The sequence below is a fragment of the Sciurus carolinensis genome, chromosome 1 (genome assembly GCF_902686445.1).
Source record: "Sciurus carolinensis chromosome 1, mSciCar1.2, whole genome shotgun sequence".
In the NCBI taxonomy this organism is placed as follows: Eukaryota; Metazoa; Chordata; class Mammalia; order Rodentia; family Sciuridae; genus Sciurus; species Sciurus carolinensis.
In genome coordinates, this window is record NC_062213.1 from 98,951,376 (window position 1) to 98,979,076 (window position 27,701).

At 45.6% G+C, this 27,701-nt stretch overlaps 2 protein-coding genes across 14 annotated transcripts; both read right to left on the reverse strand.

Moving 5' to 3' along the window:
• Positions 1-3,633: 3,633 nt before the first annotated feature.
• Ecm1 (extracellular matrix protein 1) lies at positions 3,634-9,544 on the reverse strand. 7 transcript variants are annotated; one of them, XM_047530255.1, is made up of 12 exons: positions 9,351-9,544; positions 8,173-8,223; positions 7,472-7,573; positions 7,241-7,321; positions 7,077-7,157; positions 6,584-6,631; positions 6,428-6,442; positions 5,957-6,279; positions 5,321-5,695; positions 4,592-4,812; positions 4,349-4,436; positions 3,634-3,942 (listed from the first exon to the last, which is right to left on the reverse strand). In XM_047530255.1, the coding sequence occupies exons 1-12, from the start codon at positions 9,418-9,420 to the stop codon at positions 3,712-3,714; spliced, it is 1,686 nt and encodes a 561-aa protein (XP_047386211.1). In that variant the 5' UTR covers positions 9,421-9,544; the 3' UTR covers positions 3,634-3,711. The 7 variants fall into 7 exon arrangements, with proteins under 7 accessions (XP_047386211.1, XP_047386185.1, XP_047386221.1 ...); XM_047530229.1 differs by having other exon boundaries at positions 8,173-8,289; XM_047530265.1 differs by lacking the exon at positions 6,428-6,442.
• Positions 9,545-10,192: 648 nt separating this feature from the next.
• Positions 10,193-27,374, reverse strand: Tars2 (threonyl-tRNA synthetase 2, mitochondrial). 7 transcript variants are annotated; one of them, XM_047527652.1, is made up of 18 exons: positions 27,117-27,352; positions 26,632-26,828; positions 25,868-25,991; positions 24,613-24,737; positions 23,281-23,398; positions 23,095-23,159; positions 22,659-22,737; positions 20,144-20,290; positions 19,609-19,707; positions 18,921-19,174; positions 18,246-18,408; positions 17,895-18,032; positions 17,629-17,706; positions 13,321-13,421; positions 13,031-13,132; positions 12,694-12,766; positions 11,499-11,613; positions 10,193-10,674 (listed from the first exon to the last, which is right to left on the reverse strand). In XM_047527652.1, the coding sequence occupies exons 1-18, from the start codon at positions 27,180-27,182 to the stop codon at positions 10,526-10,528; spliced, it is 2,193 nt and encodes a 730-aa protein (XP_047383608.1). In that variant the 5' UTR covers positions 27,183-27,352; the 3' UTR covers positions 10,193-10,525. The 7 variants fall into 7 exon arrangements, 4 of the variants coding, with proteins under 4 accessions (XP_047383608.1, XP_047383623.1, XP_047383617.1 ...); XM_047527667.1 differs by having other exon boundaries at positions 18,921-19,138; positions 19,639-19,707; positions 27,117-27,351; XM_047527661.1 differs by having other exon boundaries at positions 18,921-19,138; positions 27,117-27,348.
• Between the last annotated feature and the right edge of the window lie 327 nt (positions 27,375-27,701).

The window sequence follows — 27,701 nt, forward strand, 5'->3', positions numbered from 1 at the left end:
TGTAAAAATAAAAATTAAAAAAAATTCTCTGATGTCTTCCTCCTGTGTCTTTCTGGCTGAAAGTGAGTCATATGCCCACCCAAGACAGGTAAAAAGGAAGAGGGTGACCTTGATTGATTTAGACAAGTCGTGATTTTTTTTTATCATGTGGCATGAGAACCCTACAAAAGAATGAAGTTGGAGCCCTGCCTCACAGTACATATACAAATTAACTCAAAGTGGAACAAAGCCTTAAGTATAAGAGATAAATGAACAGAAACAAACAAAAACAAATAGAAGAAAACAAGGACAAATCTTTGTGCCCTTGAATTTGGGAATGTTTTCTGATATGACACTAAAAATACAAGTAACTAGCTAGGCATGTTGGCACATGCCTGTACTGCCAGTGACTCTGCAGGTTAAATCAAAAGGATTTCAAGTTCAAAGTCAGCCTCAGCAACTTAGTCCTTAAGTAATTTAGTGAGAACCTGTTTCAAAATAAAATAATAATAATAATAAAGACTGGGGATATAGCTCAGTCATAAAGTGCCCCTGAGTTAAATTCCCAATATTAAAAAAAAATCTGATAAAAGACAGTATGAGGCATGTATAACTAATTAGGACAAATAAAAATATTTTTAGTTTTTTTTAATACAAGTATTTATTTTTAAAAAGACAGTATGAGGAAGAAAAACTGCAAGAAAATCATGGGAAATGATACAAAAATTCCAAACAAAATAATTGGAGGTTTAATCTGGCGATATATAAAATAGAGTGATACAGCATGTCCAAGTGTGTTGATTTTTTAGTAATGCAAGCTAAGCAACTTCTTAAAAATCAATTTATGAATTTACCACATTTAACAAACTAAACAAGCCTCATGAGGTGGTGCGTGCTCATGTCTAGCTACTTGGGAGCTCAGCCTGGGCAATATAGCTAGATCCTGTCTCAAAGTAAAAGGACTGGGGATGTAACTCAGTGGTAGAGTGCTTGCTAGTTCATATGAGGCAGTGGGTTTAATCCCTAGTACCATCAAACAAAATCCAAAATTACAACAATTAAACATCTTAACTGGTTTTATTTTCAATTCTTAGAATCAGATAACAAGTCATTTCAGAAAATAGTGTTCCAGTGGGCTGAGCAGAAGTTGGTTTTATACGGAGAAAGGCTGAAGAAAGTAGAAACACAAAAACAAATAGCAAATTAGTCATTTCAGTTACTTTCCTTGTAAAGTGGATTATTGCCTCCTTCGGGAATAACTACTTCTGTTAATGGATATTAAAGTCTTCACAGACCTAACGTCCTTGAGATGGTGTTGTGGTCCTCTTTACTTCTAGAATATCTTGCACTCTAACACAAAAAATCTTTAAGTGAACTTTGGAGATACATCTAATGCTGTGCACATCTTTCTCTTCCTTTCCAACAAAATCCTACTCAAGCTTGAACTCCCCAGGCTTCTCTACGTAGTTATGAGCTCTGACTCCTGTATCTTCCACCCCTAAACTTAAAAGATCACATATTAGTAGTTTGTCTATTCAACTAATTGCTGTAAATGTTAACCCTTTCACCTTTTCTTGCTAACAATATGACCCTTGCTTCCGGGCTCTAGCCAAACTCACCTCCTTTAATAGTTCGCTGGTACCTACAGAATTGGTTTTTAACTCTCAGCACATATATCTACTTAGCACCGTCTCTGGGTTCCCTTCCTCTCCTGCCGTACTGACCGACAGTAACTGCTAAGAGCACGGGATGGCGCTCCTATTCGTCTCTGACTCCAACATCTGGCTCTATGCTGGGAGCCTAAAATATCGCCAGACAGCGCCGGCAAAGACACGTCCCCGTCCGCCAGTCCCGAGACGAGTTTTACTGGCTATAACTCAGCCTGCTTTGAGCGGCTCGCTCAGACCCGGGGCGGGACGTAAATGTTGGCGTATACCGGAAGAGCCGCCCCAGCGCTTTACCCGCCCAGTTCTGTCCCAGCCCGGGTCAGACCGCGCCCACGTCCGCGCAGGCGCACTCTCTTGGTCAAGCGCTGTACGCGAGGGCAGCCCGTGGTTCCTCAGGCGGGATTACCCGTGCGGCCGCGGGGCACAACCCGGATATCCTAATTGGCCCTCGTGGACAGAGGCGGGGAGATCTGCCTGCGCAGACTGGCTAACAAATTACTTAGAAACAACCATCTGGTCAAAAAATAATAAACAATAGACTGTGGAGGAGAGGGGAAGGAAGTGGCAGATGTCGCCTTGAGCTACTGAAGATCAGCTTGACCGTGGCTAGGGCGGCACAGTAGTTCTTGGTTCCGCCGCAAATTTCGTCGTTCTGGAATGGTATCTTGGAAGCAAGGTTACAGAAGACCCATCCCGACCCGCCCCTCGCCCTGAGTCTTCATTTCGATTTTTCAGCTCCAACCTTGAGGCTATAGGTTTCTGGGTGCAGCTTCGGTAGGGCTTGAAAGTCACTGTCACCGCCACTTTCTGGTCTAATTTATGGCTGGAGGTTCTGGCCCCACTTCCCTGGGAATGGGCACGACACTAGGAACTGGTTTCCTAGGCTCCCGCTTGAGGGTTGTTGCCAGGTAGACATTATCGAAAACAAATCTAATTTGATTTCATTCTCTGATTGAAATCACCAGTAACCTCTTATCATTCAGCAACACCTGAGAGGAAGCTTGCTTTTGCGGGGTGACCCTTCTGCCTGATAATGCACCTGACCCTTGCACTATCTCTTCTGGAGGTCTGACCACGCTGCCTTGAGAGGCCATCTCCAGTCGCAACTAACCCAACTTTCACCCTGCCCTAGTCCTGTGCTCAGAACACATTAGCAACCCGGCCAGCCTATATCACAACAGTTGTGCAAACAGGTTCATGAACTGTTAACTTCAGGGCAGCTGAGCACAGTGGTGCATGCCTGTCATCACAGCAAATTGGGATTCTTTCATAGTACACAGACAGGGGTCCAATAAATGGATAGTGAACGAATCAGTGCATGAACTTTCAAAAAGGAAGATTTTTAAATGTCAGGCTGGGGGCTGGGGTGTAGCTCAGTGGCACAAGGTAATGGATAAGCCCTGGGCTGAATACCCAGTACAAAAAAAAAAAAAAAAAAAGACTGAGCTGGTTTGGGGATGGAGTTCAGTGGTAGAGTGTGTGCTTAGCATTCATGAGGTACTGGGTTTGATTCCCAATACTACAAAATTAAATAAATAAAATGTCAGGCTGGATTGTGGCATTTTGGGTATTCATTAAGGACATGTACCATTTTTTTTTTTTTTAAATTAGAGAGTTTCCTTTGTTTTCTCTTTGAAGCTCAAGGGGTACATCAGTAAACATAAATTGTTGGTTCCCATATAAAATTATCTGAGATGATGTTAAAACTTAAAAGCCAAGAAAAACCACCAAATATAGGCATGAATCATCTTTTTCACCTTGAAATTGGACAGCTAACTAAAAAGGTGGCACTCCTTTTTAAATGTGTGAATAAGTTTAAAATGACAAGTAGTAGAGTGAAGCCATTTAGTTATGGTCCCACCACAGCCTGTGGGACATCTTCTGCTCCTCAGTGAGGGCAAGGCAGTGGGCCTCAGGGGTCAATGAAGGAAATTCAAGTAGGCTGAAGAGGGTGTGTTTGTGTGTTACAGACAATGAGGACGCCAAATCCAAGAGATGGTTACTGTAATGAGTGTTCAAGAAGGGTGGGGTTCCCCGATCTGATCCGCCAAGGCTTTGGAGTGACTCATTCTTCCTTGGACTCAGGGGTAGGGCTGATATTTGTTTCCCCTGTTGGGACCTGCTCCCCCTGACCCCTGGCTCCCTCAGTGTCTCCAGCCACTAGAGCTACATTCCTCAAATAATTGATGTTAAAACAGTTGGTCTGTTCATCCCCAGGACTCAGATCACAGCAGGAGGCAGGATCTCTCCAGAAGTTCCGATGGGGACCACACAGATCATCCACGAAGGCTAGTTTCTGATAATCGAAAAGGAGAAAAGGAGAGATGATCAGAGGTCTGGTGTGGATACCTGTGCCAAAGTCCTCCTCTTGCCAGCTTATACTGCTCACCCCCTGGATCCCTTCCTGGGGCCCAGAGATAGTGCACTCCTGCCTTGCACAGCTGGATTCCTTATGACTGACAGATGGGTATATCAGTAAATGCTAGGAAGCTTGACACCCAGAGAAGGCATAATAGGAACTTAGGAGTGGGGAGTTTGCCAGATCAGGAATGAAGACTTCCAGAACCAAGGAAAAAAAATCCTCATTATTTCTGTGGGCTGATTTGAGGTACTAAAGAAAAGGGACAGCCTGCAGTTATAGCACCCTCCTCCCCCTCTCCTGCATTCCTCTGTAACTATGACCCCCTTCCACACACACTTACCTCCTCCTCAGCACAGCAGGCCCGTTCTGGAAATGGCAGGTCACAGCAGCGGGCAGTCATGTTCTGGATTAGCCCAGGAATCTGTTTACTATGTTGGTGTGAAAGAAGCAGGGATCAGGGTCTCTGGGTGTCTCTTGGCCCCCAAATGGTACTGGGAGACTATCATTTGTTTTCTCAGAGGACACGCCAGAAGGAAGGGTTTGAGAAGGGAAGAGTACCGGGGAAGATCTGAGCAAGACTCACTGCTTGGTGAGAACTCTTCGGTTTCCACAGAGATGGCCCATGAGGTTGGGGGTGACTCGGCTGAGGTCAAGGGTCAAGATGTCCCTGTCATAGTTGGGATAGGGAGCCCGACGGGCAAAGCACTCATCACGGGCAGGGCTAGGAGGGTAGTGGCAACATGAGTAGTGGTGCGTCTTTATAGCCTGCTCCTTGTCACAGTACCCATCCAGGGTATCCTCCCACTGTGGGTCAGAGAGAGGGAAGTCAGAAACTTGAACACTTGGTCCTTCTCTCCTTTACCATCTTACTCCCCTTATCACTCAGAGCTCAGAGATGTGGGGCTCCAACCCAAGGGGCCAAAGGGGGGTCAAAGAACTAGTGGGCGAGGAGGCAGCTATGGATGTGTGGGCTTCGGAAGGGGAAGGGAGGAAGCACAGACGAGGTTGCGTTGGCCACGGGAGATGAGCTGGAACAGTAGGTGCAGAGGATCAGGTGAGGCCAGAGCTGGACGGATGGATGGCAGACAGGTGGATGTGGGGGTCATGGGCGGATGAGGCAAGGACGTAGTATAAAGGCTCAAGATGAACGGATTCAGGTGATGGATACAATGATTGGACGGACAGTCACGAGCAGACGAACGTGGATGTGCTCACAGCAGGGAGGTACATGGATAGATGGATGGACCGTTGCATTCAGAGGTCGGAGAAGGGCAGGCAGACAGGCTCTCAGAGGCCTGGGATGCCCACTTACAGCCTTCCATGTACAGGTATGGTTGTTCCCCTGGCGGCAGCAGCGCTGGAACTCCATCTCCAGCCGAGTCAGAGCATGTAGCTGCCTTTGGATGGGATCAGTAGCTGGGAGGTTCCGTGGCACCGAGCGGAAGCGTCTCAGGTGGCAGATGTTCTTGAAATTGTCCAATGTGGGCATCCCAGGGGGAAAAGGCAGCTCGGGGCCCAAGGAAATACCAGGCTGGTGGGTGGAGCAGGCCTGGAGCTGGTAGTGTGGCTGAGGAGCTTCCTCCTGGAAGCAGGAGTATCGAGCCTCCTCTTGCTTTTTGCAGCACCAGTGGGGGCGGGTCTTGACTGAGAACTCGGCCTCACAGAACCGGGTCATTGCGTCCTCCCACTAGAGTGAGAGGGTGCATCAGGCCCAGTAACCCATTGTCCATATTCCTGCCTTCCTCCCAGGCTGCAGGAAAGGACCAGGGGCAGGTGGAGAACAAAAGAGCAATGGCTGTCCTCTACCTTTCCTACCGAAGAGGTCCAAGTAGGGCCAATAAAAGGGACCTGAAGTTCCTCCATTCCAGGCCTAACTGTCTAACCCTTAAAAAACACATGCTGTCTGGGGGTTTAAGGACACCCCCAGCCTCCAGAGCCCAACCCTTACCACAAGTCTTGCACAGTCCAGGCGGTTTGTGTGGCTGCGGCAGCGGCAGCAGCGGGAGTATCCGGTCTCCAGCAAATTGAGGGTCTCACCCTGGCGACTAAGATGGGAGTATCCAGACTGTGGCAGGTTCCAGGGGCCATATACCACATGTTGACGTTCAGGAAGGCAGATCTGGTTCAGATTGTCTGGAGAAGGCCGCCCAGGGGGGAAGCCATCTAGCCGGTGACCCCAGCCCCCTCGGAATCGGCCCGGTTGGCAGTGCTGGGCCGGATTCCAAGAGTGAGGTTGTGGGGGAACCTGGCCCATGAAGGGAGCTGGTTTCTCTAGAAGGGGAACAGAGGGGGAAGAGAAAGAATGGGGAGGAACAGACAAAGGCTGGATGAACTGGGAGGATTAAAAGAACTGGGGGTTAAGGAGAAAGGATTAGGAGGATAAGGGAAAATGAGGAAGAAATTGATCTGTGGTTCTTACCTTCCGATTGACTGACTGAAAGGAACAAGAATTGAAACATGAAAAGTGTCACCCTCTGAGCTGTCCCCTCCTCCCAAGTCTCTGCTCTCTGTGCTATTTCTCTCCCTGGAGTCCTGAGTCATGCAGGGGGATGGACAGACAGATGCTGTCACTCACCCTCTTTCTGCTGGGAATGGAAAATCTCCTGGTGTGGGAATGGTGGGTCTATAGGGCAGAAGGAGATGCATAAGCAAACATCCAATTAGGATGGGTATCTCTAGAAGACAGGCACCTGGCTAGTCCTCATTCATAAAGAGGAACCCAAGTACAGAAGTGAAAATAAATGCTTTTTTTTTTTTTTTTTTTTTTTTTTTTGCCGTACTAGGGATCGAACTCAGGGCCTTGTGCTTGCAAGGCAAGCACTCTACCAGCTGAGCTATCTCCCCAGCCCAATAAATGCTATTTTTGCGTCATTTAATCACATAACTATCACAGGTATTATTTCTTCAATTTTATAGATGAAGAAACTAAGGTTTGGATAGGCAATTCACTCATCCAAGGTTACATAAATGGGAAGTGGCAGAGCCCATCTTGTCTGCCTCCAAAGCCCGTGCTCTGGGGTAAGGTTGTGGGGGTGAAAGTGGGTATAAAGAGGAGAGGAGTTGCTTACTTTCTTTCTGTTCAGTAGGGAGTTGGGGAGGGGACATCTCTTTTTGGAGAGGGATGGCTTCCTGAGGGACAGGAGGATCCACTGCAAGACAGAGGTAAGGAGTACAGATCAGACCAGTGTCAGCAAGATCTTAGTGGGAGGCAGGAGAGTGGGCAAGTACTCACCTTTCTTTTCAGTAGGAAGATGGGGAGGGGGCAGCTCTTCCTGCTGGACAGGTATGGTTTCTGGAGAGGGAGGGGGCTGTACTACAGAAGGAAGAGTATGTGAGCAGCCCACCCCTGCTTGCCAGGCCAGGAGAGAGGTGGGGTTGCTCCCTCCTTCCCATCTGAAGAGCAGGAAGTGTCTTAGATTAGAGACCTGGAGTGGTAACTGAGATGGGCATGTGGTGGCCTTACCTTCCCTCTGTCCCTCAAAAGGAAGGTCATGCTGAGAAGGATCCAGGTGATACACAGGGAAGCCTTGGGTCTGGGGTGGGGAGGGCGGTGCTGCATAGCCAACTAGAGACAAGAGGGGAGAAAGTCAGAGTCTTGCTTTTCCTGGGCTCTCATGTCTATAGTTGCTTTCCTGAACTTTTTTATTTTTTACTTTATTTATTTTTTTGCTTGTAGTAGTATAGATTGAACTTAAGGGCATTCTATCCCTGAGTCATATCCTTTGCTGTTTAAAAAAGAATAAAAAGTTTTTTTTAATATATAATTTTTTTTATTATAAACAAATGGGGTACAACTTGTTTCTCTGTACATGAAGTAGAGGCATACCATTTATGTAATCATACATCTACATAGGGTAATGGTGTTTGATTCATTCTGTTATTTTTTTCCTTCCCCCCATCCCTCTCACCCCTCTTTTCCCTCTATACAATCCCTCCTTCCTCCATTCTTGCCCCCTTCCAACCCCCCCCCCCCATTATGTATCATCAGTGAGATCATTCATCCTTTGGTTTTTTGAGATTGGCTTATAAAACATGGTTTTTAGAGGCAGGATCTTGCTAAATTGCAGAAGCTGGCCTTGAACTTGAGATTCTCCTGCCTCAGGTTCCCTAGTTACTGGGATTACAGATGAATGCCACCTCCCCTGGCTCCCCCAAAACTCTTACCTTCTTGAAGGTGCTCTGGTCTCAGTTCCTTCTGCCCTGAAGCCTTGTGGCCTGGAGAGAGGAAATCAGGGGTGGTTTTGAGGGGCCCCTTCTGGCTCTGAGCAAGGAATGAGGAGACTGTGGAGGTCAACAGTGTAGGAAGACAAGACATGGCAATTACCTCTATAACACACCTGCCCCATGTCCCCACATCTCCCCTATAGACACCTGGATGTTATTGACTGGGTTCTGAGAGAACCTGTGATATTCTGATGGCCCCACCTCTACCTGGCTCAGACACTGAGTTTAAAGGAAGTGTGACATGTCAGGTTGGGAGGAAGGTTCTTATTTCCTTTGTCAGTGTCACTATCTCAGGGGTTGTGGCTGCCCTCCCCATAGCTGCTCTGCTGTGATGCTTCTTTAAGTTTCAGAGGAAAAAGTCTAACCTTGAGCTGGTTAGGACCTCACTTGCCCACCTCTTCCATCTAATCTTCTATGCCAGGCCATTTAAACCTCTTTAGGTCTTCTGGTAAGGAACTCAGCCAGAAGTTTAAGTGCCTCATTTTAGCTAGTCTCAGCTCCTCCTCAGTTTAGGTCTCAATTTGGGACCTGCAAGACTGGGACAGGCACAGAGAAAGACTCCCTTGTGGCTGATGTGTAGGAACAAAAATTAGGAACTGGGAGGGATGATGATGAGGTAGGGCTGTACCAAGATACAGACTAGCTCTCTTGAACTTCTCTCAGCAGTTTCCCTCCAGAGTTCTGTTTTGTTCAGGCATCAAAGCAGTTTATCTATACCCTACAGTGGGTGAGTCTGTAAACGGACAACCCCTCAACTCTTCCTCTAACTAGACAATGAGTCAGTCAAGGCTCTCTGGGTCAGCAAACCGGTTCTGAGCAGCCTGGGGGCCCCTTTCCTTCCCTCACCTGCCTCATAGTCCCCCCCACCACATTTTCCTCAGGCAGAATTCCCTTCACTCTGTGCATTCACTTACCTCCTCAATTGTCTACTTGAATCCAATTTTATTTCTTAGCAGTAACTTCTAGGAACCCTTCTAGGTCTGTTCTGGTCTCCCTGGTTAAAGGTTCCAGTGAGCCAGGCCTACCTTGGGCCTGCTCAGAAGGAGTCCAAATCATCCTGCTGGCGATAAGCTGCCTAGCCAGGGCCCTTCCCAAGTGCTGACCCCACCCCTACTCACCTCCCTCAGAAGTGGCATAGGCGACAGCCAAATAGGCCAAGATCAAGGCTACTCTGGCCATGGTCCCCATCCTGAGACAAGGACTGGCCACCTAAAAGCTGGGTTGTCTCAGTCAGATCTGGATGTGAAGGGCTGGGCTGCAGGAAGCCTGCTCCTCTGGCTGCTCTTACTGCTACTGTGAACTTCAGAGCTAGCTCTGGCTCCCTTTTATATGTTGTCCGTTGACATCTCCCGCCCTCCTCAGCTTCCTGCCATGACTCAGTGCAGCTGCTCCTCCTCTAGCAGCCACTCCTCCCAAACTCATACTGAACCTCCTCAGAGGATTGAGAAGAATGAAGGTGATGGGAGGGAAGCATTCACAGGACCCTAAGAGAAACTGATTCAGAGGATCATGGAGCAAGAGACATCCGAGCCTCACTTTCTGTGCACGCTGCCTCTGTGGAAAAGGGACCTGACCACCTATGAAATTGGGACTAGGGAATCAGGGCACTAAGGAATTTAGAGTGGGGAACAGGACAGCTGCCTGAACAGGTAGCTCCCCTACCAATGGGAGTCATGCCCAACTCAGGGACAGAATGGAGCTTCCCCTCTTTCTTTTTTTGGTACCATGGATTGAACCCAGGGGTGCTTAACCAATGAGCCACATCCCCAGACCTTTTTACTTTTTTATTTTGAGACAGGGTCTTACTAAGTAGCTTAGGGCTTTGCTAAATTGCTGAGTCTGGCTTTGAACTCATGAGCCTCCTGCCTCAGCCTCCCGAGCTACTGGGATTACAGGTGTGTGCCACCATGCCTGTGGAACTCCCTTTTATCCTTCTTTAAGGAGTCAGAGATCAGACACAGCAGTTTCAAGTTTATTTATTTATTTTTTGTTTCATTCTTCTCACATCCAAATACCACATCTTCCCTCCCTCTTGAGGTCCCCAAACCAAGTCCTTTTTTTTTTTTTTTTTTTTTTTGGCATTGTTGGGAATTGAACCTAGGACCTATGCTTGCTAGCCAAGCACTCTGCCATTGAGCTGCCTCCCCAGCCCCCAAGTCTCTTTTCAGGAGAGCAGACATATGCAATTCTGAGGATTCTGGGGGACCCCAGACTGTTAGTAAGGATGGAATTTCCTGCCATTAAGGGAGGTTGATGGCTCTTGCAGGTCTCTGCCTCATGTATGAACAAAGGCTCAGAAAATTTCTTCAGCATTGGGGACCCTGGTATTCTGTAGCTCCAGCAGCCGTTGCACAGCCTTGGTCAAGTCCCACTCCCCAAGTTGGCGATTATCTCGAGTCCGTATGTTCACTGTTCTCTTATTCTGCTCTTTCTGGCCAACCACTGCAGGAAGAGGAAGGGAGGTTTGGGAATCTCAGGATAAAGTCACCCGTATGGGCTATTTCCTTTTACTTTGTAGAAATTTAAGAGACTTAAATCTTTAGGAAGGGTGGGAGCAGAGTCTAGATATGGTCTAAAGAATATTTTTGGCTCTTCCTTCTCTCTAGTTCACTGCTCATCCTGAGGAGATAGGAAATGTTCCAGGTTCTACTTATCACTTCTGGTCAGGAGCCCCAGGGTCAGAGATACTAGTGTTACCCGGAGAAAGACAAACAGATCAAGAACCAGACATAAAGAGAAATGGTATGTGGGACTGGGAAATGCGGGGCAGGGAGTGGGGGGAGGGAGAGGAAGGGGAAGGGGGGATATGTAAAACTAGAAAATCAGGCGGAGGAATTTCTGCTCCTTATCTTCAAGAGCTCTGAACTCTGGATAATGTAAAAAAGTAGGAGCAAGACTTGTCTCCTTAAGGCCTTTCTCCTCAATCCTTAGGGCTGACTCCATTTATGTGCAGAATAAAACAAGGCTAATTGATTAATGCCTTATTAACCCATCCTGTCTTTGATACTTCCTTTGTTAATTAGCCCAAAAAACACCCCCTAGAGTGGGGTTAATAAGAGGAAAACTGTTCTGAGGGACAGAGTTGTGGGGAGGCACAGTGTAAAGCAACTTAGGACAAATGAGTCAGGTTCCTACCCAGCTCAGGTAATGAGCCCCAATTAACCCAAATATGCATGTAATCAAACTTAATAGACTTAACAGACAGAAGAATGAAAAGGGCACGTGAGAGAACAGGGCTCTGAGGTCCTGAGCAGCCACTCTCTTACCAAACTGGAAATTGTAGAGGGCAAGCTGGGCCCGGCGCACTCTCCGACTGACAGTCAATCCAGAATCAGCATCCAGGTCGCTGACCAGGCCTGCAGCCCGCAGATTCTGTTGAACCTGGGACACATGTTTGGTGACAAGAAATGAATTCAATGGAAGACTGAGGAGATGGGACAAACAAACGTCCTTCTTTCTTGGTCTACCCTACTCCCCATCCCTCATCCTCTGCTTCAGTGCTCCCCAATTCACACAAATTATCTCGCCTCATCTCATTGCTATATTGAGACCTCCTCTCCATCCCCAACCCACAGCATTTGTGTCTATCTTACTGGAGAAGAGTCCTCCATTACCCCATGAACTTTGCTTGCTGCTAGCCCTCACTACCCAAACCAGCTGGTCAACTCTGGTGCCATCCATATTCTCAATTCTCTTTAGAAAGGAAAATAGGGGCTGGGGAGATAGCTCAGTTGGTAGAGTGCTTGCCTCGCAAGCACTAAAGCCCTGAGTTCGATCCCCAGTACTGCAAAAAAAAAAAAAAAAAAAAAAAGAAAGGAAAATAAACCCAACTTTACCCAAGCTCATTTTTGTACCAAGTGCTCTGCTAGTAGTGTTTAACATTTTTTTCTCTTCAGTACTGGAGACTGAGTCTAAGGGCACTTCATCACTGAACTACAACCCCAAACATTCATTTATTTTTTTATTTTCAGACAGGATCTTGCTAAGTTGCCTAGGCTGGCCTTGAAGTTGCGATCCTCCTGCCTCAGCCTCCCACGTCACTGGGATCACAGATATTTATCACCATGCCCAGCAGGTCTTACTATTATTTTTTTGGGTACCAGGGATTGAACTCAGGGGTACTTGACCACTGAGCCACATCCCCAGCCCTATTTTGTATTTTATTTAGAGACAAGGTCTCACTGAGTTGCTTATTTGCACCTCACTTTTGCTGAGGCTGACTTTGAACTCATGATCCTCCTGCCTCAGCCTCCTAAGCTGCTGGGGTTACGGGTGTGAACCACCCGGCCATACTTTTTAGAGAGACTTTAGAGCATATAGGAGAGCTGCCATTCAAGTGCAATCTTGTGGCTGTAAGGGCTGTGCCCTTCCCACTACCTGATGTAGCTTCTTCCTATCCACTGCTGAGCACCGGACTCCCTAGTGTTCCTTTCTACTCCTTCCCTGAGTCCAACTCCTCACCTCTCTGGCATATTCCTCTTGCTTTGTTCCCACAGGGATGACCACTACCTGGAATGGGGACAGCCACAGTGGCCTGGATGAGAGGAAACAAAGTAGAAAATTATTTATTCTGGTTCTGGTCAGAAGTGTAGCTACAGGGGCTGGGGGGATAGCTCAGTCAGTAGAGGGCTTACCTTGTAAGCACAAGGCCCTGGGTTCGATCCCCAGCACCCCCGCCGCAAAAAAAAAAAGAAGTGTAGCTACAGGGAGCAGATATGGGATATGAAGTGGGGCAGGACCTGGAGCATGAACTATCTGTTGTGAAGGCCAGAACAGAAATCTAACACCAAAAACTCACCATTTCCCCCCACAGCTTTCTGCCAGCACTCCCAACAGCCTTTCCACAGAACCAAGCACTGCTCGGTGAATGAGGACTGGCTGCTCCAGGGTCCCTGCCTTCCTTGGAAAGAAAAAAGGTGAAAGTATCACAAATTGTACACATAAGATCACCTTCCAGTTTTTAAGAAATATTCAGCTCGGGCAGGGGAAAGTGTGGAGGATTTGATTCCGTTCTAGGCTGAAAGGATGAGGGGGAGTTGTTTACCATTGGCTGTCAAGGGAAAAGGGAGATGCGAAAAGCTTCTGTACCCCTTGTACTGGAGGTTGAATCTCAGGGGCAGCTGGAAATCAAGCTGAATCGTTCCACACTGATGGGGCCGACCCAGGGCATCAAGGAGGTGCACATCAATCTATAGGAGATGGATAGGAAGACATGAAAGAAACCAGAAGCAGCATCTTCCGTTATCTGCACCATGCATTCTTCCTCCTGCCCATGTCAGGACTATTTGGAGAATCATGTCATCCACTATACTTCACCTCTCTACTGAACTCCATTTCACTATGGCAGTGGCTCTCTCCCCTTAATGATGTTATTATCCACACCCTAGCTGCTCAATTCCTTGAGTTCCTCCTCACAGAGACCTTCAGCCCCACACACACTATCGCTAACCATTCATCCTGCCAGTGCCCCTCCCCTACCCCATTGACTGTGTTTCTGAACAGTTCACCAAATACCTACTCTGTTTTTTTGTGTGTGTGTGGTACTGGGGATTATACCGAGGGCTACATGCTAGGCAAGTGCTTTACTACTAAGCTATATTCCTAATCCTTTAGGGTTTTTTTGTTAGTTTGTTTTGGTACCAGGGATTGAACTCAGGGTACTTGACCACTGAGCCACATCCCCAGCCCTATTTTGTATTTTATTTAGCAACAGAATCTCACTGAGTTGCTTAGTGCCTCGCTTTTGCTGAGGCTGGCTTTGAATTCGAGATCCTCCTGCCTCAGCCTCCTGATCCACTGGGATTATAGGCCTGTGCCACCATGCCAGGCTCTTTTAGTTTATTTTGAGAGAGGGTCTCATTCATTTGCCCAGAATGGCCTGAAATGTGTGATGCTCCTGCCTTGGCCTCCTGAGTGGCTAAAATTTCAGGCATGGGCAACCCTGGCTGGCTTCAAAGATCTACTCTGGTCTTCCAGCTGATAATTACTACTATTACTGGCTCTTCAACTCTTAAGTTCCTTTATTCTTCTTTATTCTCCCCATCCAGAAGTCCCTCTGACTTTTGTTTCTCTCCCCATGCAGCTGTAATAGTTTTCTAGTTCCTTGTACTACTCATTGTTCTTTTATTACTTCCATATGGCAAAATGCCCCCATGGCAGCATCTTAACCTCCTATCCCCTTGACTCTGCAATAGAAATGCTCTGTGCTATCCAACTTGCCACAGACCACGTAGATGCAAAGGCAGAGATTAATGCCACCATGGATTCACAGTTTCAAGACTCAACTGGTCCCTTGCTACTGCCAGCAATTCTTTGGCTGTCATGTTGTCCTCAGAAATTTTCAAGCTTTTTTCTGTCTCTTTTTAACTCTTATCTCTAGCCTTGAGCACACTGTTTAACCTTTCTGAACTTTTTAAAGTAACAAATACTTTATTGCTTTGTTTTATTCGTGAAATCAATAAAACATTTTCATTATTCTTCAATCTTTTCATTAACTATTTATTGAGTTGCTAAATAAATACCTAGTGCTAGAATAAACATTTGGGACATAAAAATGAGCCAGGTACAGTGGCACATGCCTGTAATCCCAGTCACTTGGGAGGCTGAGACAGAAGAATTGCAAATTTGAGGACAACCTCGTCAATTTAGAAAGATCCTGTCTCAAAAATAAAATAAAAAGCGCAGGATGTAGCATAGAGGTAAAGTGCTTATCTAGCATGCTTGAGTCCTAGGGTTCAATCCTGAGACTATTAAAAAAATAAAATAATAGTATGTATGTTACCAAACAATGCCAGCACATCCCACAGTAGCTATTGAGCACCAAAAAGATTTTAGCTGCATGGTTCATATAAGTTTGGGGTTTTTTTGTACTGAGGATTGAACCCAGGGGTGCTTTACTACTGAGCTACATCTCTAGCCCTTTTTAATTTTTTATTTTGAAACAGGCTCTCACTAAGTTGCCTAGAGCATTGCTAAGGTGCTGAGGCTGATTTTGAACTTGCCATCCCCCTGCTTCAGCCTCCTGAGTCACTGGGATTATAGGTGTGCCACTGTGCCCAGCTCATATTATAGCTTTTGTATCTCCTTTCTCTTTAAATCTTCAACCCCTTCACTGACAATTCTCCTCTCTTCCACTGTATCTCAGCAAATGATTCTACTTCCTATCTCATGAAGAATTCAGATAATTGATTTTTTTTTTTTGATAATTGATATTGTGGGACAGGAATATACCTCAACTTCCTGTCCCCATACCTATACACCCTCCTTGCATCTATCCCCAGCCTTTCTTCTTGCCTGAGTACATTGGCAAGGTGGTCCCTTCTACAGAGGGCTCTTGATCCCACCTCAAGCCTCCCCAATAATTTTCTATTTCCCTCTTCTGCAACCTTTTCTCTTGTACTTCACTTTTTTCACTTTGACCCCCCCTCCTAAACAAATCCCCTCTCATCACAGCACTTACACATTCTCAAATCCCTCCCTTCATAAAAATCTCTTTTGACTAGTCAGACACCTTCAGCTTCTTTCCTGCCTTTAAAAGAGTCAAAATTCTTCAAAGATCTGTGTTCACTCATTCACTTCTGTCTGACTCCATCCACTAGAAAATAGTCCTTCAAAAAAAAAATCTAGGGGCTGGGGAGATAGCTCAGTTGGTAGAGTGCTTGCTTTGCATGCACAAGGCCCTGGGTTCGATCCCCAGCCCCGCAAAAAAAAAAAAAAAAATCTAATAGCTGGGAGTGGGTTTGCGGCTCAGTGGTAGAGCACTTGCTTAGCATGTGTGAGGCACTGGGTTCAATCCTCAGCACCACATAAAAATAAGTAAATAAGTGGGAGGGGTGGGGAGAAGGGAAAAAATAACAGAATGAATCAAACAACATTACCCTATGTAATTTTATGATTACACAAATGTTATGCCTTTACTCCATGGACAAACAGAGAAACAACATGTATCCCATTTGTTTACAATAAAAAAAATAAGTAAATAAATAAAGGTATTGTGTACATCTATAACTGAAAAAAAAAAATCTAATAGCCACCAGGTATGGTGGCACATACTTATAATCCCAGCTACTTAGGAGACTGGGCAGGAGGATTGAAAATTTGAGGCCAGCTGTGGAAACTTAGTGAGACCTTGTCTCAAAATAAAAATCAAAAGGGCTGGGGATGTAGCTCAAATGGTAGAGCACTTGCCTTGTATGAGTGGCCCTGAGTTCAATACACAGTACTGCAAAACAAAACAAAAAGAAAACACCTAATAGTCTTTTGCACTTCTGTTTATTTTTTGCTTGTTTTTTTTTGCAGTGCTAGGGACTGAATACAGGGCCTTATGCATGCCAGGGAAACACTGTTTCTCTGAGCTACATCCCCAGTCCCCTGTGAATGTGTGTGTTTTGTTTTTGTTTTTGAGGCAGGGTCTGGTTGTGTTGCCCAGGTTGGCCTCATAATCCTGGGCTGAAGTTATCCTCTTGCCTCAGTTTCCTATATAGCTTGGACTATAGGCCACATTTCAGGCCACTGCACTGGGCTCCTAACAGCCTCTATACTGAATTTAGCTAACGTTTATATTCTTTTTCCCTCTCATTTTCTTTCTTTCCATTTATATTCTTTTTTCTTCTCCCTTTCCCTTCCCCCACTTCCTTCCTTCACACCAGTGATTAAACCTAGGGGCACTTTACCTCCCCAGTCCTTTTTATTTTGAGACAGTGTCTAGCTAAGTTGTTTAGGGCCTTGTTAAGTTGCTGAGGCTGGCTTTGAACTTGCAATCCTCCTGCCTCAGCCTCCCGAACTGTTGGGATTACAGGTATACGACACTGCGCCTGGTTTCTCTTCCAATTTGTCATGTAAGTTCTCATCCCTAGCTCTAGCCTCTACATACACTGTACCTCTAGAAACCGATGTTTTTTGTGGGGGTTGGGGGGAGGGTACTGGGGATTGAACCCAGGGGTGCTTTACCATTGAGCTATAGCCCCAGTCCTTTTTATTTTGAGTCAGGGTCTGTTAGCAAGACTGGCCTCAAACTTGTGATCCTCCTTCCTCATCCTCCCAAGTTGTTGGGATTACAGGTATGTACCCTGGTGCCTAGGCCAGAAACAGATCGATTTTTGGTCAACAAATACATTTAGTCTGGAGAGTAACCCCTTCAGGAAGCCTTTCCTGTCCCCTGAACCATGCTAACTCCCATCTTGTACCCCCTTAGTATCTATATAGCACTGATCCATGATGCTGACTATCCTATTTACCTTCCACAACAATCTCTAGCCTGCAAGTTCCATGGAAGCAGGAAATATACTGCTTTTCTTTATATCCTACATGTTTAAAAAATATTTCTTTGTATCACTAAATATTTGATAAAACAAAACAAAATATGAATAAAAATTCTAAGCAGGATTCTTAGTTTACCTTAGGTCCATAGAAGGCACCATCTCCAGGGTTGAGGTCCCAGGGTTCTCCAAAATCTTCCAAGGACCTTTGAAGGACCTTTAGAGGGCATGAAACAAGAGAAGAATACATCTGAGACTTCACTTCATCTGAGCAAAACACCCCTTCCATCCCCAACTAATGACTTCCTCAGCATATTCCTCTATCTGAGGACTCTGGTTGACTTATCCCCTCCCCTTCCATTAGAGAGTGATTTATCTGCTTCTGCTTCCCTACTTTCTGCTCACCTGCTCAGCCTGGTCCCAAAGCCAAGGTTCTCCTAGGAAGCCAGATGGCCGGGTGGACAGTGCCAGGTGGAAGGAGAAGCCAAGAATGGCATAGACAGAGCGGAGGAAATCAAGACAGCCTCGGATCTCTTTTTCCAGCTAGACGCAGGAAATAAGAATGGGTGAGCTGTGCGTCAGTTAGAGATCTGAGGTGATGGTAGTTTGGGGAAAACAGAATAGCAGAAGAAAACTGGGGGTAGTAGGTAGGCAAATTATAGTATATACAGAGGGCAACTGAAAGAAAGTGATGTTGGAGGGCAGAGGATGAAAGGTGATTCAAGAGACACTTTGGTGGAGCTGGGGATCAGCCACCTGATCTGGTGCACAGAAGATGTGCGCGTCATCCTGTTGGAAGCGCCACAGCCGAGTTAGTCCCCCCAGACTGCCAGAGGCCTCGGCTCGGTGCAGGGCTCCAAAGTCAGCCAGTCGTAAGGGCAGCTCCCGCCAAGATCTGGGCCGATGGGCGAATATCAAGCTGAGGTTGGGGTGAGGAGGGTGTCAGGGCCACAGGGAGAACTAGCCTTGAAGACTGCTCCTCCCCTTAATCTGCTTGCCTATTTTCTCTGCATTGTCAACTACCATCTCCTCCACCTTGGCACAAGCTTCCACTAAGTCCTGTCTGAACCATGCCTGGTTTAAAAGTGAATTTCTGTTACACAGTAACAGGCATTATTTACTGTGCTTCTGTTCTGTGACAGGTACAGCCTTGATGTTACTTGTAAGGAGACCAAGACCCAAGAGGTAGAATGATTTTCCCAATTTCACATGGTTAGCTAGAGATTCAATTAGGTGTATCAGTACTCATTACAAGGTGTTTTTTTTTTTTTTTTTTTTTTTTTTTTTTTGTGGTGCTGGGTATTGAACCCAGGGCCTTGTGCCTACCAACTGAGCTATATCCCCAGCCCCCAAGGTGCCTTCTATCACTTTACATTTAGCAGTTGTTACCCCAGCCCCAGGGGGACCCAGGCCTCCTGGCTCCCAGCTTACCAGTGTGCAGGGCAGTTCATGGGCTTGAGGGCGAACGTATTTGTGGGATGCTTGGCAGAGCAGCCACTCTGGGAGTTCATGGACCTGTCAGAGCCTGGGGGCTTCAGGGCAAACATGTCTTCCCTATAATGTTCCCAGTGCCCTGACTGTTCCCAAAGTTTCGTAGAAAACATTGTGGGGGTTTTCACCTCTGAGAAACCACGATGGGCGTACTCAGCCTGGACAGGAGGGTACAGACATGGAAGGTCAGTGTACTGTGAAAGGAGAGGCAGGGAGGGACCTGGTTGATACTACTGGGCTCTCAGATCATTCTAACCAATAGCTATAAGCTATTAAATACCATGTCCCACGTCCACATACCATCTATGGTGTGAATGCTTCCCCAATGCACACCATACAACCTTGCTAAAGGTTACCAGCACTTTACAATATTTATGTTTAAGCTTCTGATCCACTCTTTTTTTTGGTACTGGGGATTGAACCCAAGGGTGCTTTACCAATGAACTATATCCCCAGCCTTTTGCTGAGGCTGGCCTTGAACTTGTGAACCTTCTGCCTCATGCTCCTGTGTCACTGGGATTACAGGTGTGCACCACTGTTCCCTGCCTGATCTCTCTTTTAAAACTCAAACACCTTGGCTTCTTCCCCAGCCCCTCCTTGGTCTTCCCTGGACTTGGTTCCCCCTTACCCTGATAAAAGCCACCAGGGCATTATATACCCTTGTCCCTCGTGGCAGGAAGAAGCAGCTTCCAGGGCTCAGTTCATGGAAGAAGAAGAGCTCCTGTTCCTGGGGACAGAAAGGTAATTGTTACTTCAAGGAAAGGGGAGGGCTTTAGAACCACAAGAAACAACTAACAGAGTGGCTTGGTTTGTTTGACTGAATCTGTTCCTATTTTTGTAATCTGGATCCTATGTGGGTATGGTGGCGCACACCTGTAATCCCAGTGATCTGGGAGGCTGAGGTAGGAGAATCTGGAGTTGGAAGTCAGCCTTGAAAACTTAGTGTGGCCCTCTGCAATTTAGAGAGACTCTGTCTCAAAATAAAAAAGACTGGAGATATAGCTCAGTGGTAATAGCACTCCTGGGTTCAATACATAATACCCACTGCCCCACACCCCACAAAATTAAAAAAAAAAAAAAAATTAAAGAATCAGGATTTTTCATATCTTTCCAACCCTTAAGACCCTTATCACCTTCCCTCCCTCTCTTCCCAAGTTCTGTACCTTCCCAACACGTCTGTGGTCCCGCGACACTGCTTCCTCCCTCTGTGCTTCCCAGGCCCTCAGCAAATCTGCTGTGGGAAAGGATATCCCTGACACTCTCTGCAGTGTTTCTGGAGCCCCTGAAGACCTCCACAAGGATGATGAGTTCTGTGGGAGGACAGAGGAAATCAAGGGAAGATGAGGCTGGGCATGGTAACACAAGAATTTTTTTTTTTTTTCCAGTACTGGGGAGTGAACCCAGGGGCACTTTACCACCGAGCTATACTCCCAGTCCTTTATATTAATTTTTAATTTTGAGACAGTGTCTCACTAAATTGCCCAGGCTGCCTTGAATTTACGATGCTACTGCCAAAGCCTCTGGAGTCACTAGAAATTATGTAATACACAAATGTAATCCCAGAGACTCGAAAGCTGAGGCAGAAGTATTACAACTTCAAGGATACCCTGGATAACTCAGCAAGACCCTGACTCAAAAGAACTGAAAATAGGGTTGGAAACAGTTCAGTGATAGAGCACTTGGCTAGCATATATGAGGCCTTATGCTCACTTCCTAGCACCACACAAAAAAAGGGGTATGTATCATGAAGACTGAAAGCACCCAACCTCCTTCAAGTCTCATAATACTCTCAGTGTTGTCACAGGTATGTACCTTGACAATGATCCCATCTCATCTTGCTCATTACTTTTTCTACCATCACCAATAGTAGGATGATACCTTCATCTTCTGGACTTCCTGGCCACAATTATTGCCTCGGCTTTGCCTGACTTGATTCCTACACACGTCCTGCTCAAGTCTAACCTGATCAGGCCACCATTCTTTCTCCCCATTCTCACTGCCCAACCAGTACCCCTGTGCTTAATTCCTTCCCCTTCTAGCCAATGATTATTCAGGGGAGTAACTAAATTCTGGTCAAATGTCAGTCTGTCTATCCCCTCTGTTAGAAAAGTCAATCTTTCACATTCCATTGTATTCCTGTCACATGAAATTCAAAGCCTATGCTTGCTCTTTATTTATTTATTTTTCTTTCTTTCTTTCTTTTTTTTTTTTTTTTTGATATCAGGAGTTGAATCCAGGAGCATTTAATCACTAAGCCACATCACATACCAGTCCTTTTTATTTTTGAGACACAGTCTTGCTAAGTTGCTTAGGGCCTTGCTAAGCTGCTGAGCCTAGTCTTGAACTTGCAACCCTCTTGCCTCAGCCTCCTACGTTGCATGGTGTGTGCCACCATGCCTGGCTTGCTCTTTTCTTTAAAAATACTCATAAGAGCCTACTTTCCCCCTCAGTGCTGAGGAGAACCAAGGGCCTCATGCATGCTAAGCAAGTACTCCACCACTGAGCTACATCCTGAGCCCTGAAACATCCTACATTTTATAGCACTTTTCCTCAAATACTTTCTCCTGTGTTTGATGACTTTCATTGTTTCTATGATATGGATTTATCAGTATAGGAATAGTCTTGTTTTGTAGATAGGGAAAATGGGTAAGGAGATTTACCCAAAGCCACACATTTCATTAGTGGCAGAGTGAGGACTAACGTAAAGGCTTTTTGTTCTACACTTCTGCCTGTCCCTTTGCTCCCGCTTTCATCCCATTCTAGCAACTTGCCTTGTCCAAGAACAGTATTTTCAATAGAAGGTATGCCCTTGACTGAGGGTATTTTCCCTGTGCCTATTAAATGGTATTCATCCATCCTCCTGGACAATGCACCTTCTCTCTTCAGGCTTCTTTCCTGTCTAGTCTGCTCACACTCTCCTGCTCCCTCTTCCTTAACACTGATGTTAGACTAGGGAGTTTATTTTTTTCAGTATTAGGAACTGAACCCAGAAGCACTATACCACTGAGCTATATCCCTAGCTCAGTGGGGATTTTTTTTTTTTTTTGCGGGACTGGGGATGGAACTCAGGGCCTTGTGCTTGCAAGGCAAGCACTCTACCAGCTGAGCTATCTCCGTAGCCCGGGATTTTTAAATTTTAAGATAGAGTTTTAAATTGCCATGGCTGATCCTGAACTTGAACTGCCTCAGGCTTCTAGCTGCTGGAATTACAGGTGTGCACCACTGCACTTGGTTTAAACTAGGGACTTTAAATTGACTTCTGGGTAGTTGTAGTGGCACATGCCTGTAATCCCAGTTAACTCAGGAAGTTAAGGCAGAAGGATTGCAAGTTCAATGCCAGCTGGGCAACTTACTGAGACCCTATCTCAAAATAAAATAAAAAGGGCTAGAGATGCTACTCAGTGGTAGAGCACCCTTGGATTCAATCCAGTCCTGGAAACAAAAACAAAAACAAAAACAAATAAAATTGAATTGGTTTCTGGGCTCTGGCAGGGTGTGCAGAATCTGCCATCAAATCAGGAGATTTTTGAGTGCAAGGACTAATTATCTTTCTCCTTCTGGGTTCCCTCCATAGCCATAAGAACAAAGAAGGGGCTGGGAAAGAAGATCATCTTTCCATTCTCTTGCTCACTCCTGTGAAGACAGGAGTCTCAACCTAACTACATCTTCACAACCGACCGTTAGCAGCTTCAGTCTTCCAATCTGTCCAGTGTGCCGAAGGTGGGGGCCCTGGCAAAGATCAACCAACATGCCGCAACTGGAAGAAAAAGGCCAATTAGTGCTTTTCAGATTCTTATGTGTCTAGTTTTCTCCCTTTCACGGCCTTTAGATGTCAGAAAAAGGTGAAGAGGAAGGATCTGTTCTATTGACAGAGCAATGGCAGATAAAAATCAATTCTTCCCATTTCTCTTCCTGGAGTAATAGATTATCTTCTATCTTCCTTCACTTATCCTATTTCTGGTCTTTTTCACTACTTCTCCACCTTGCTCTCTTTTCTATTCTTTTTTTATAGTGCTAGGGATCAAACCCAGAACTTCACACATGCCAGGCAAGCACTCTACCTACCTAAATCCCCAGCCCTCTCCCTGTTTTCTTTAATCTTGAAAACACTCACCCATATACTGTTGCTGTTGGGCCCGTCACTTTCTCCTCAATCAGTCGAAGCTTAAAGGGGTTATCCTAGAAGAAGGCAGAAGGGAGAGGGACCCAAAGTCTTTAGTCCCATAAAGATGTCGTGGAAGACAGCTCCTATTCCTTCAAGCCTCGATCTTCCTCCTGAAAATATGCTTTATCACCCCACCTTGAAGAGTTGACGAAGTTGATCCTGGGAAGCCTCTAGTCTCCGGAAGGGTTGTGCAGCAGCTGCAATCTCCTGGCAAATCCGCTCCAAAACAGGCAAATCTGTGCCCCTGACTGTCCTGTAAAGAGGGGAGTTGGTCAGTTTGCTTCCTCTGGAGAGACATTACCTGGTGACACACCAGTTGACCAGGGAGTGAAGTTTTGCTCTTCAAGAAAAAAAATCTAAGTTGGATGTGGTGGCGTATACTTGTAATTCCAGAGGCTGGGAAGTCTGAGGCAGGAGGATTTCAAGTTCAAAATCAGCCTCAGCAACTTAGCAAGGCCCTAAGCAACTCAATGAGACCATGTCTCTAAATAAAATACAAAAAAGAGCTGGGGATGTGGCTCAGTGGTTAAGTGCCCTTGAGTTCAATACCCAGTACCAAAAAAACAAAACAACAACAATGACAAAAAAAAACAAAAACAAAAAACTAGAGTTAAGGGCAAAGAAATAAGGTACAGCCCCTCTCCCCATTGTGACGCTGGTGATCAAACCCAGGGCCTTGTGCATGTCAGGGAAGCACTCTACCACTGGACTATGTACTCCCACCCCAAGGCTGATTTTACAGCTGGAAGAAAAGTTCTGTGCTTAAATTTTTTTTTTTTTTTTTTTTTTTTTTTTTTTGTGGTACTGGGGATTGAACCCAAGGCCTTGTGCTTACGAGGCAAGCACTCTACCAACTAAGCTATATCCCCAGCTCTCTGTGCTTAAATTTAAAAGTTGATCCAGGTATGGTGGGGCACACCTATAATCCCAGCAGCTCAGAAGGCTGAGGCAGGAGGATCACAAATTCAGTCAGCCTCAGCAACTTAGCAAGGCCCTAACCAACTGACTGAGACCCTGCCCAAAATGAAAAATAAAAAAGGCTTGGAATGTGGCTCAGTAGTTAAGCATCCCTGGGTTCAATCCCTGGTATGTATGTATGTATGTATGTATGTATAAATAAATAAGTAAGGTTGAGAATGTAGCTATGTGGTAAAGCACCCCTGGTTTCAATCCTCAGTAATTAAAAAAGAAAAAAAAGGTTAAAAGTTGAGTGCAGGGAATCTGGATAGATAAAATTAGGATAATAGTAATAAGGATATGAAGTAAAATTTGAAGAATTCATGAAGACTAGAGAAGGTAAGTTTCAAGCACAGTTAGATGAAGGAGGATGTGACCTAATGGTGAGGTTGGTACCAATATCACAGTAGAGGACTAGAGAGGCCCTTGCCCAGATTTCTCTTCCAAATTGAACATGCCCCAGATCCCAGAAACCACTCCAGAATCATTCTCCTTCCTTGTACTACTCACCGCTCCTTTCCCAGGAAGAAATCATGGTAAAACCCACATTGTGTACTTGGACCTCTGCACAGAATAGCACCCAGGAATTGTTCAGCTGCTGCCCCCAGGACATGGGTGCTAGAGTGCCAGAATACCTGGGTTCACAAGAAAAGGGTTCATGAGTTCATAAATTTCTCTTTTAACCTCTAGATCTCTGATCCTTTCCTCAGAGAAGCTGATAGGAAAATCAGTGTGGTTCATTTAAGAATAAATATCATAAAATGGAGAACCCGACTTTGAAGGTTACTGCTAAATACTAAAAAGTAAAAAAAATAAAAAATAAAAAAAGAAAAAGAAAAAGAAAAGAAAGCAGAAGTCCAGCGTCCTCTCTTTTTTCAGTACAGAGAAGCCACAGTTCCACTCCTCAATCCTTGGTACTTCCCAGTCCCATAGCACAGAAGCAGGAAGCCAGTCAGTGTTTTTTGGTACTGGGGATTGAATCCAGGGCCTTATGCATGCAGCTAGGCACACATTTTACCATTGAACTACATTCCGGCCCTGTTTGGTCTTTTGGTTCTACTTTTTTGTAGCCCAGGAATCTAGTACAATGCAGTCACTCTTCTAGGATTTGGTCACTATCCATACAAAGATGACATAAGAACTTCATTTTTCTGGATCATAGACAAGGTCTATGTTATTTGAGCTGACATGAAGAGAACAAAGTCGGGAGGGGAACAAGACTTTACTCAGTTGTGAAAGCCATGTTAGAACTATATATCATGGATGACTTACAATGATTGAGTTCAAGAAATGAGGATGTTGAACAGGTCTATTATACTTCTGTTTTTCAACTTATTATTTCTTCCTTTTGCTAGCACAAATGATGTTTGCTTCATAGACTAAGACCAAGTAAAAACTTTCATCATAGCCAGGTGCAGCAGCATATGTCTGGAATTCAAGCGACTTGGGAGAATGAGGAAGGAGGACTGCAAGTTCAAAGCCAGCTTCAGCAACTAAGCAAGATCCTGAGCAACTTGGCGAGACCCTATCTCAACATAAAAAAGAAAATGGGCTGGAAATGTAGCTCAGTGGTTAAATGCCATGGATTCAATCCCTGGTACCCCCCAACCAAAAAAAAAAAAAAAAATTCAGACAGTTATGCAGTCTGACTGGTCTTCATCCCAAATGCAAATGGAGAAAATGAGGCAAAACAAATGTTATAGTCTCCTACTTAATTGCCTCTTATTTTGCTAAGCACTGTACTCACCATGTGGAAGAAACTTACCGCTTTCCCCTCTGGGGAATCAAATGTCAGAAATCTGAGATCAGAATCTGTCTCCAAGGGTCGCTCCATATCATAAGGTTCTCCATTCACTTGAGCAGCCACTGCTGTATCTGCTAGTGTTAAACTTCAGCAGTGGGGAGTGGGGATGAAGGAAAAATCAGGGTTACAATCCACAGGAAAAGGAGGGGCTAATCTCTCGGCAACTCTAAATCTACAAAGGGCAAATGAGTTTCTAGAGCAATGAAACCTATCTTTTTTTGTTTTTGTTTTCTTCAGTGCTAGGGTTTGAACCCAGGGCCTCATGTATGCTAAGCAAGCACTGTACCACTAAGGAACATCCCCGGCCCAAACCTATCATTTATTTCCCCAGCAGATAACAGAGTAAGAGAAGAAACTCTGGAACTAATGTAGATAAAATTTCTTAGGAGCTGCCCATAGTGGCCCATGTGTGTAATTCCAGCAACTCAGGAGAGTGAGGCAGGAGAATCACATGTCCCAGTCCACACTCAACAATTTAGCCAGGTCTTAAGCAATTAGAGACTCTGTCTCAAATTAAAAAAATAAAAGGGCTGGGAATGTGGCTCAGAGTAAGCGCCCTTGGGTTCAATCTCCAGTACAAAAAACAATAACAAAAACAAAAACTTAGGAAAAGTTATCTCAATGGGGATGGAATAGAAATGGCCCAAGTTTTCTTTCCTTGATCAGGTACAGAGTAAGAAAAGGGGCAGAGGGATACTCCTGATAAAACAGGATGGACCTGATACCTGATCTGCCGGGCTAGTTGATAAGGGGTTGTGTTCCATGCTACAGCATCCACTTTCTGGCCTCCAGGAAGTGATATTTTAATAGTCCGGAGTTCCTTTTGTGCCTTGCTGGCTATCCGCTGTACCTGGGCAGCCCATAGCTCCTCAAAAAGACCAATCCGTTCTACCAACCAATGTGGGGGGGTCGGCACAGATGCCTGAAGAGAAAGATGTTAGGAGATAACGCAGATCCCATCGTTGGGGATTGGGGATGGTGAGCTTTGTGGATATTTTAAGTGGCCTTGATCCTAATCCTTGGTCTTTAAGAGGAACTGGGTAATAAAGGGTCTTAGGCTGTGGGTCCTAAGGGACTCTGCTCTCCCCTGGCCTCTGACAGAAAAAAACAGCTAATTTTAGGGTCAGGGTAGCCCTGTCCCGGCATTTGGGAATAGTGGCGTGAAGCTGGGCTGGGTCTGACGGTTCGGAAATTTGGGGACCTCACGCACCGTGTGTAGCTTGCAGGCTGGTAACTCTGGGAGCCGGAGCCATCTCCACCTCTGATAGAACCCCATGTTCCTTCAAACCAGTGCCTGCATTCTCAGGTTATCGCCGCTTTTCTTTCACCAGATTCCTTATTGGCTCTACCACAACAATATCCCTGCCTATTGGTTATCACAGCTGTCACTCTGTCCTGGCACCACCGCCCGGAGCTCTGAAGAGGCACACCCCAAGGAGCACGAGCAGCTGTGTGAGTGGTTCCGGCGAACCGGAAGAAGGAAACTGTTACACACACCTGAAATTGAGAAACCCGCAGTGTTTCAGCTCAAAGCCCAAAGTAGCAATGTGTCCAGTGTCTTTGAGGAAAGGGGCAGGAGAACTGAAGAGTGAGAGTGGGAGAGAAACTGATGGTAATCATTTCCCTTTAGCCATACATTTTTTTTACATGATCCTTAAGGTAAGTTGGAAACTGTTGAAGAGCATATAGACTTTGGAACCAGGCAGACCTAGTGTAAATCCTGCATCTGCCATTAACTACTTTTTTTTTTTTTTTTTTTTTTTTTTTTTTGCAAATTACTTAATTTCTCTAAGCC

Bases quoted from the DNA above. Each gene is read 5' to 3' on its own strand.
- Ecm1 (XM_047530229.1), bottom strand. From the start codon at position 9,420: ATGGGGACCATGGCCAGAGTAGCCTTGATCTTGGCCTATTTGGCTGTC. The intron at 7,322-7,471 runs GTAAGGCCACCA...TTCCTTCTGTAG, and splicing joins TTTTGAGGGACAGAGGGAAG to TACAGCCCCCTCCCTCTCCA. The intron at 6,632-7,076 runs GTAAGCAACTCC...TCTGCCCTATAG, and splicing joins CCCTACTGAACAGAAAGAAA to ACCCACCATTCCCACACCAG.
- Tars2 (XM_047527652.1), bottom strand. From the start codon at position 27,182: ATGGGGTTCTATCAGAGGTGGAGATGGCTCCGGCTCCCAGAGTTACCA. The intron at 23,399-24,612 runs GTGAGTAGTACA...CCCTCTTTACAG, and splicing joins TTCTTCCTGGGAAAGGAGCG to GACAGTCAGGGGCACAGATT. The intron at 20,291-22,658 runs GTCGGTTGTGAA...GTCCTCCCACAG, and splicing joins GAAGACTGAAGCTGCTAACG to AACTCATCATCCTTGTGGAG.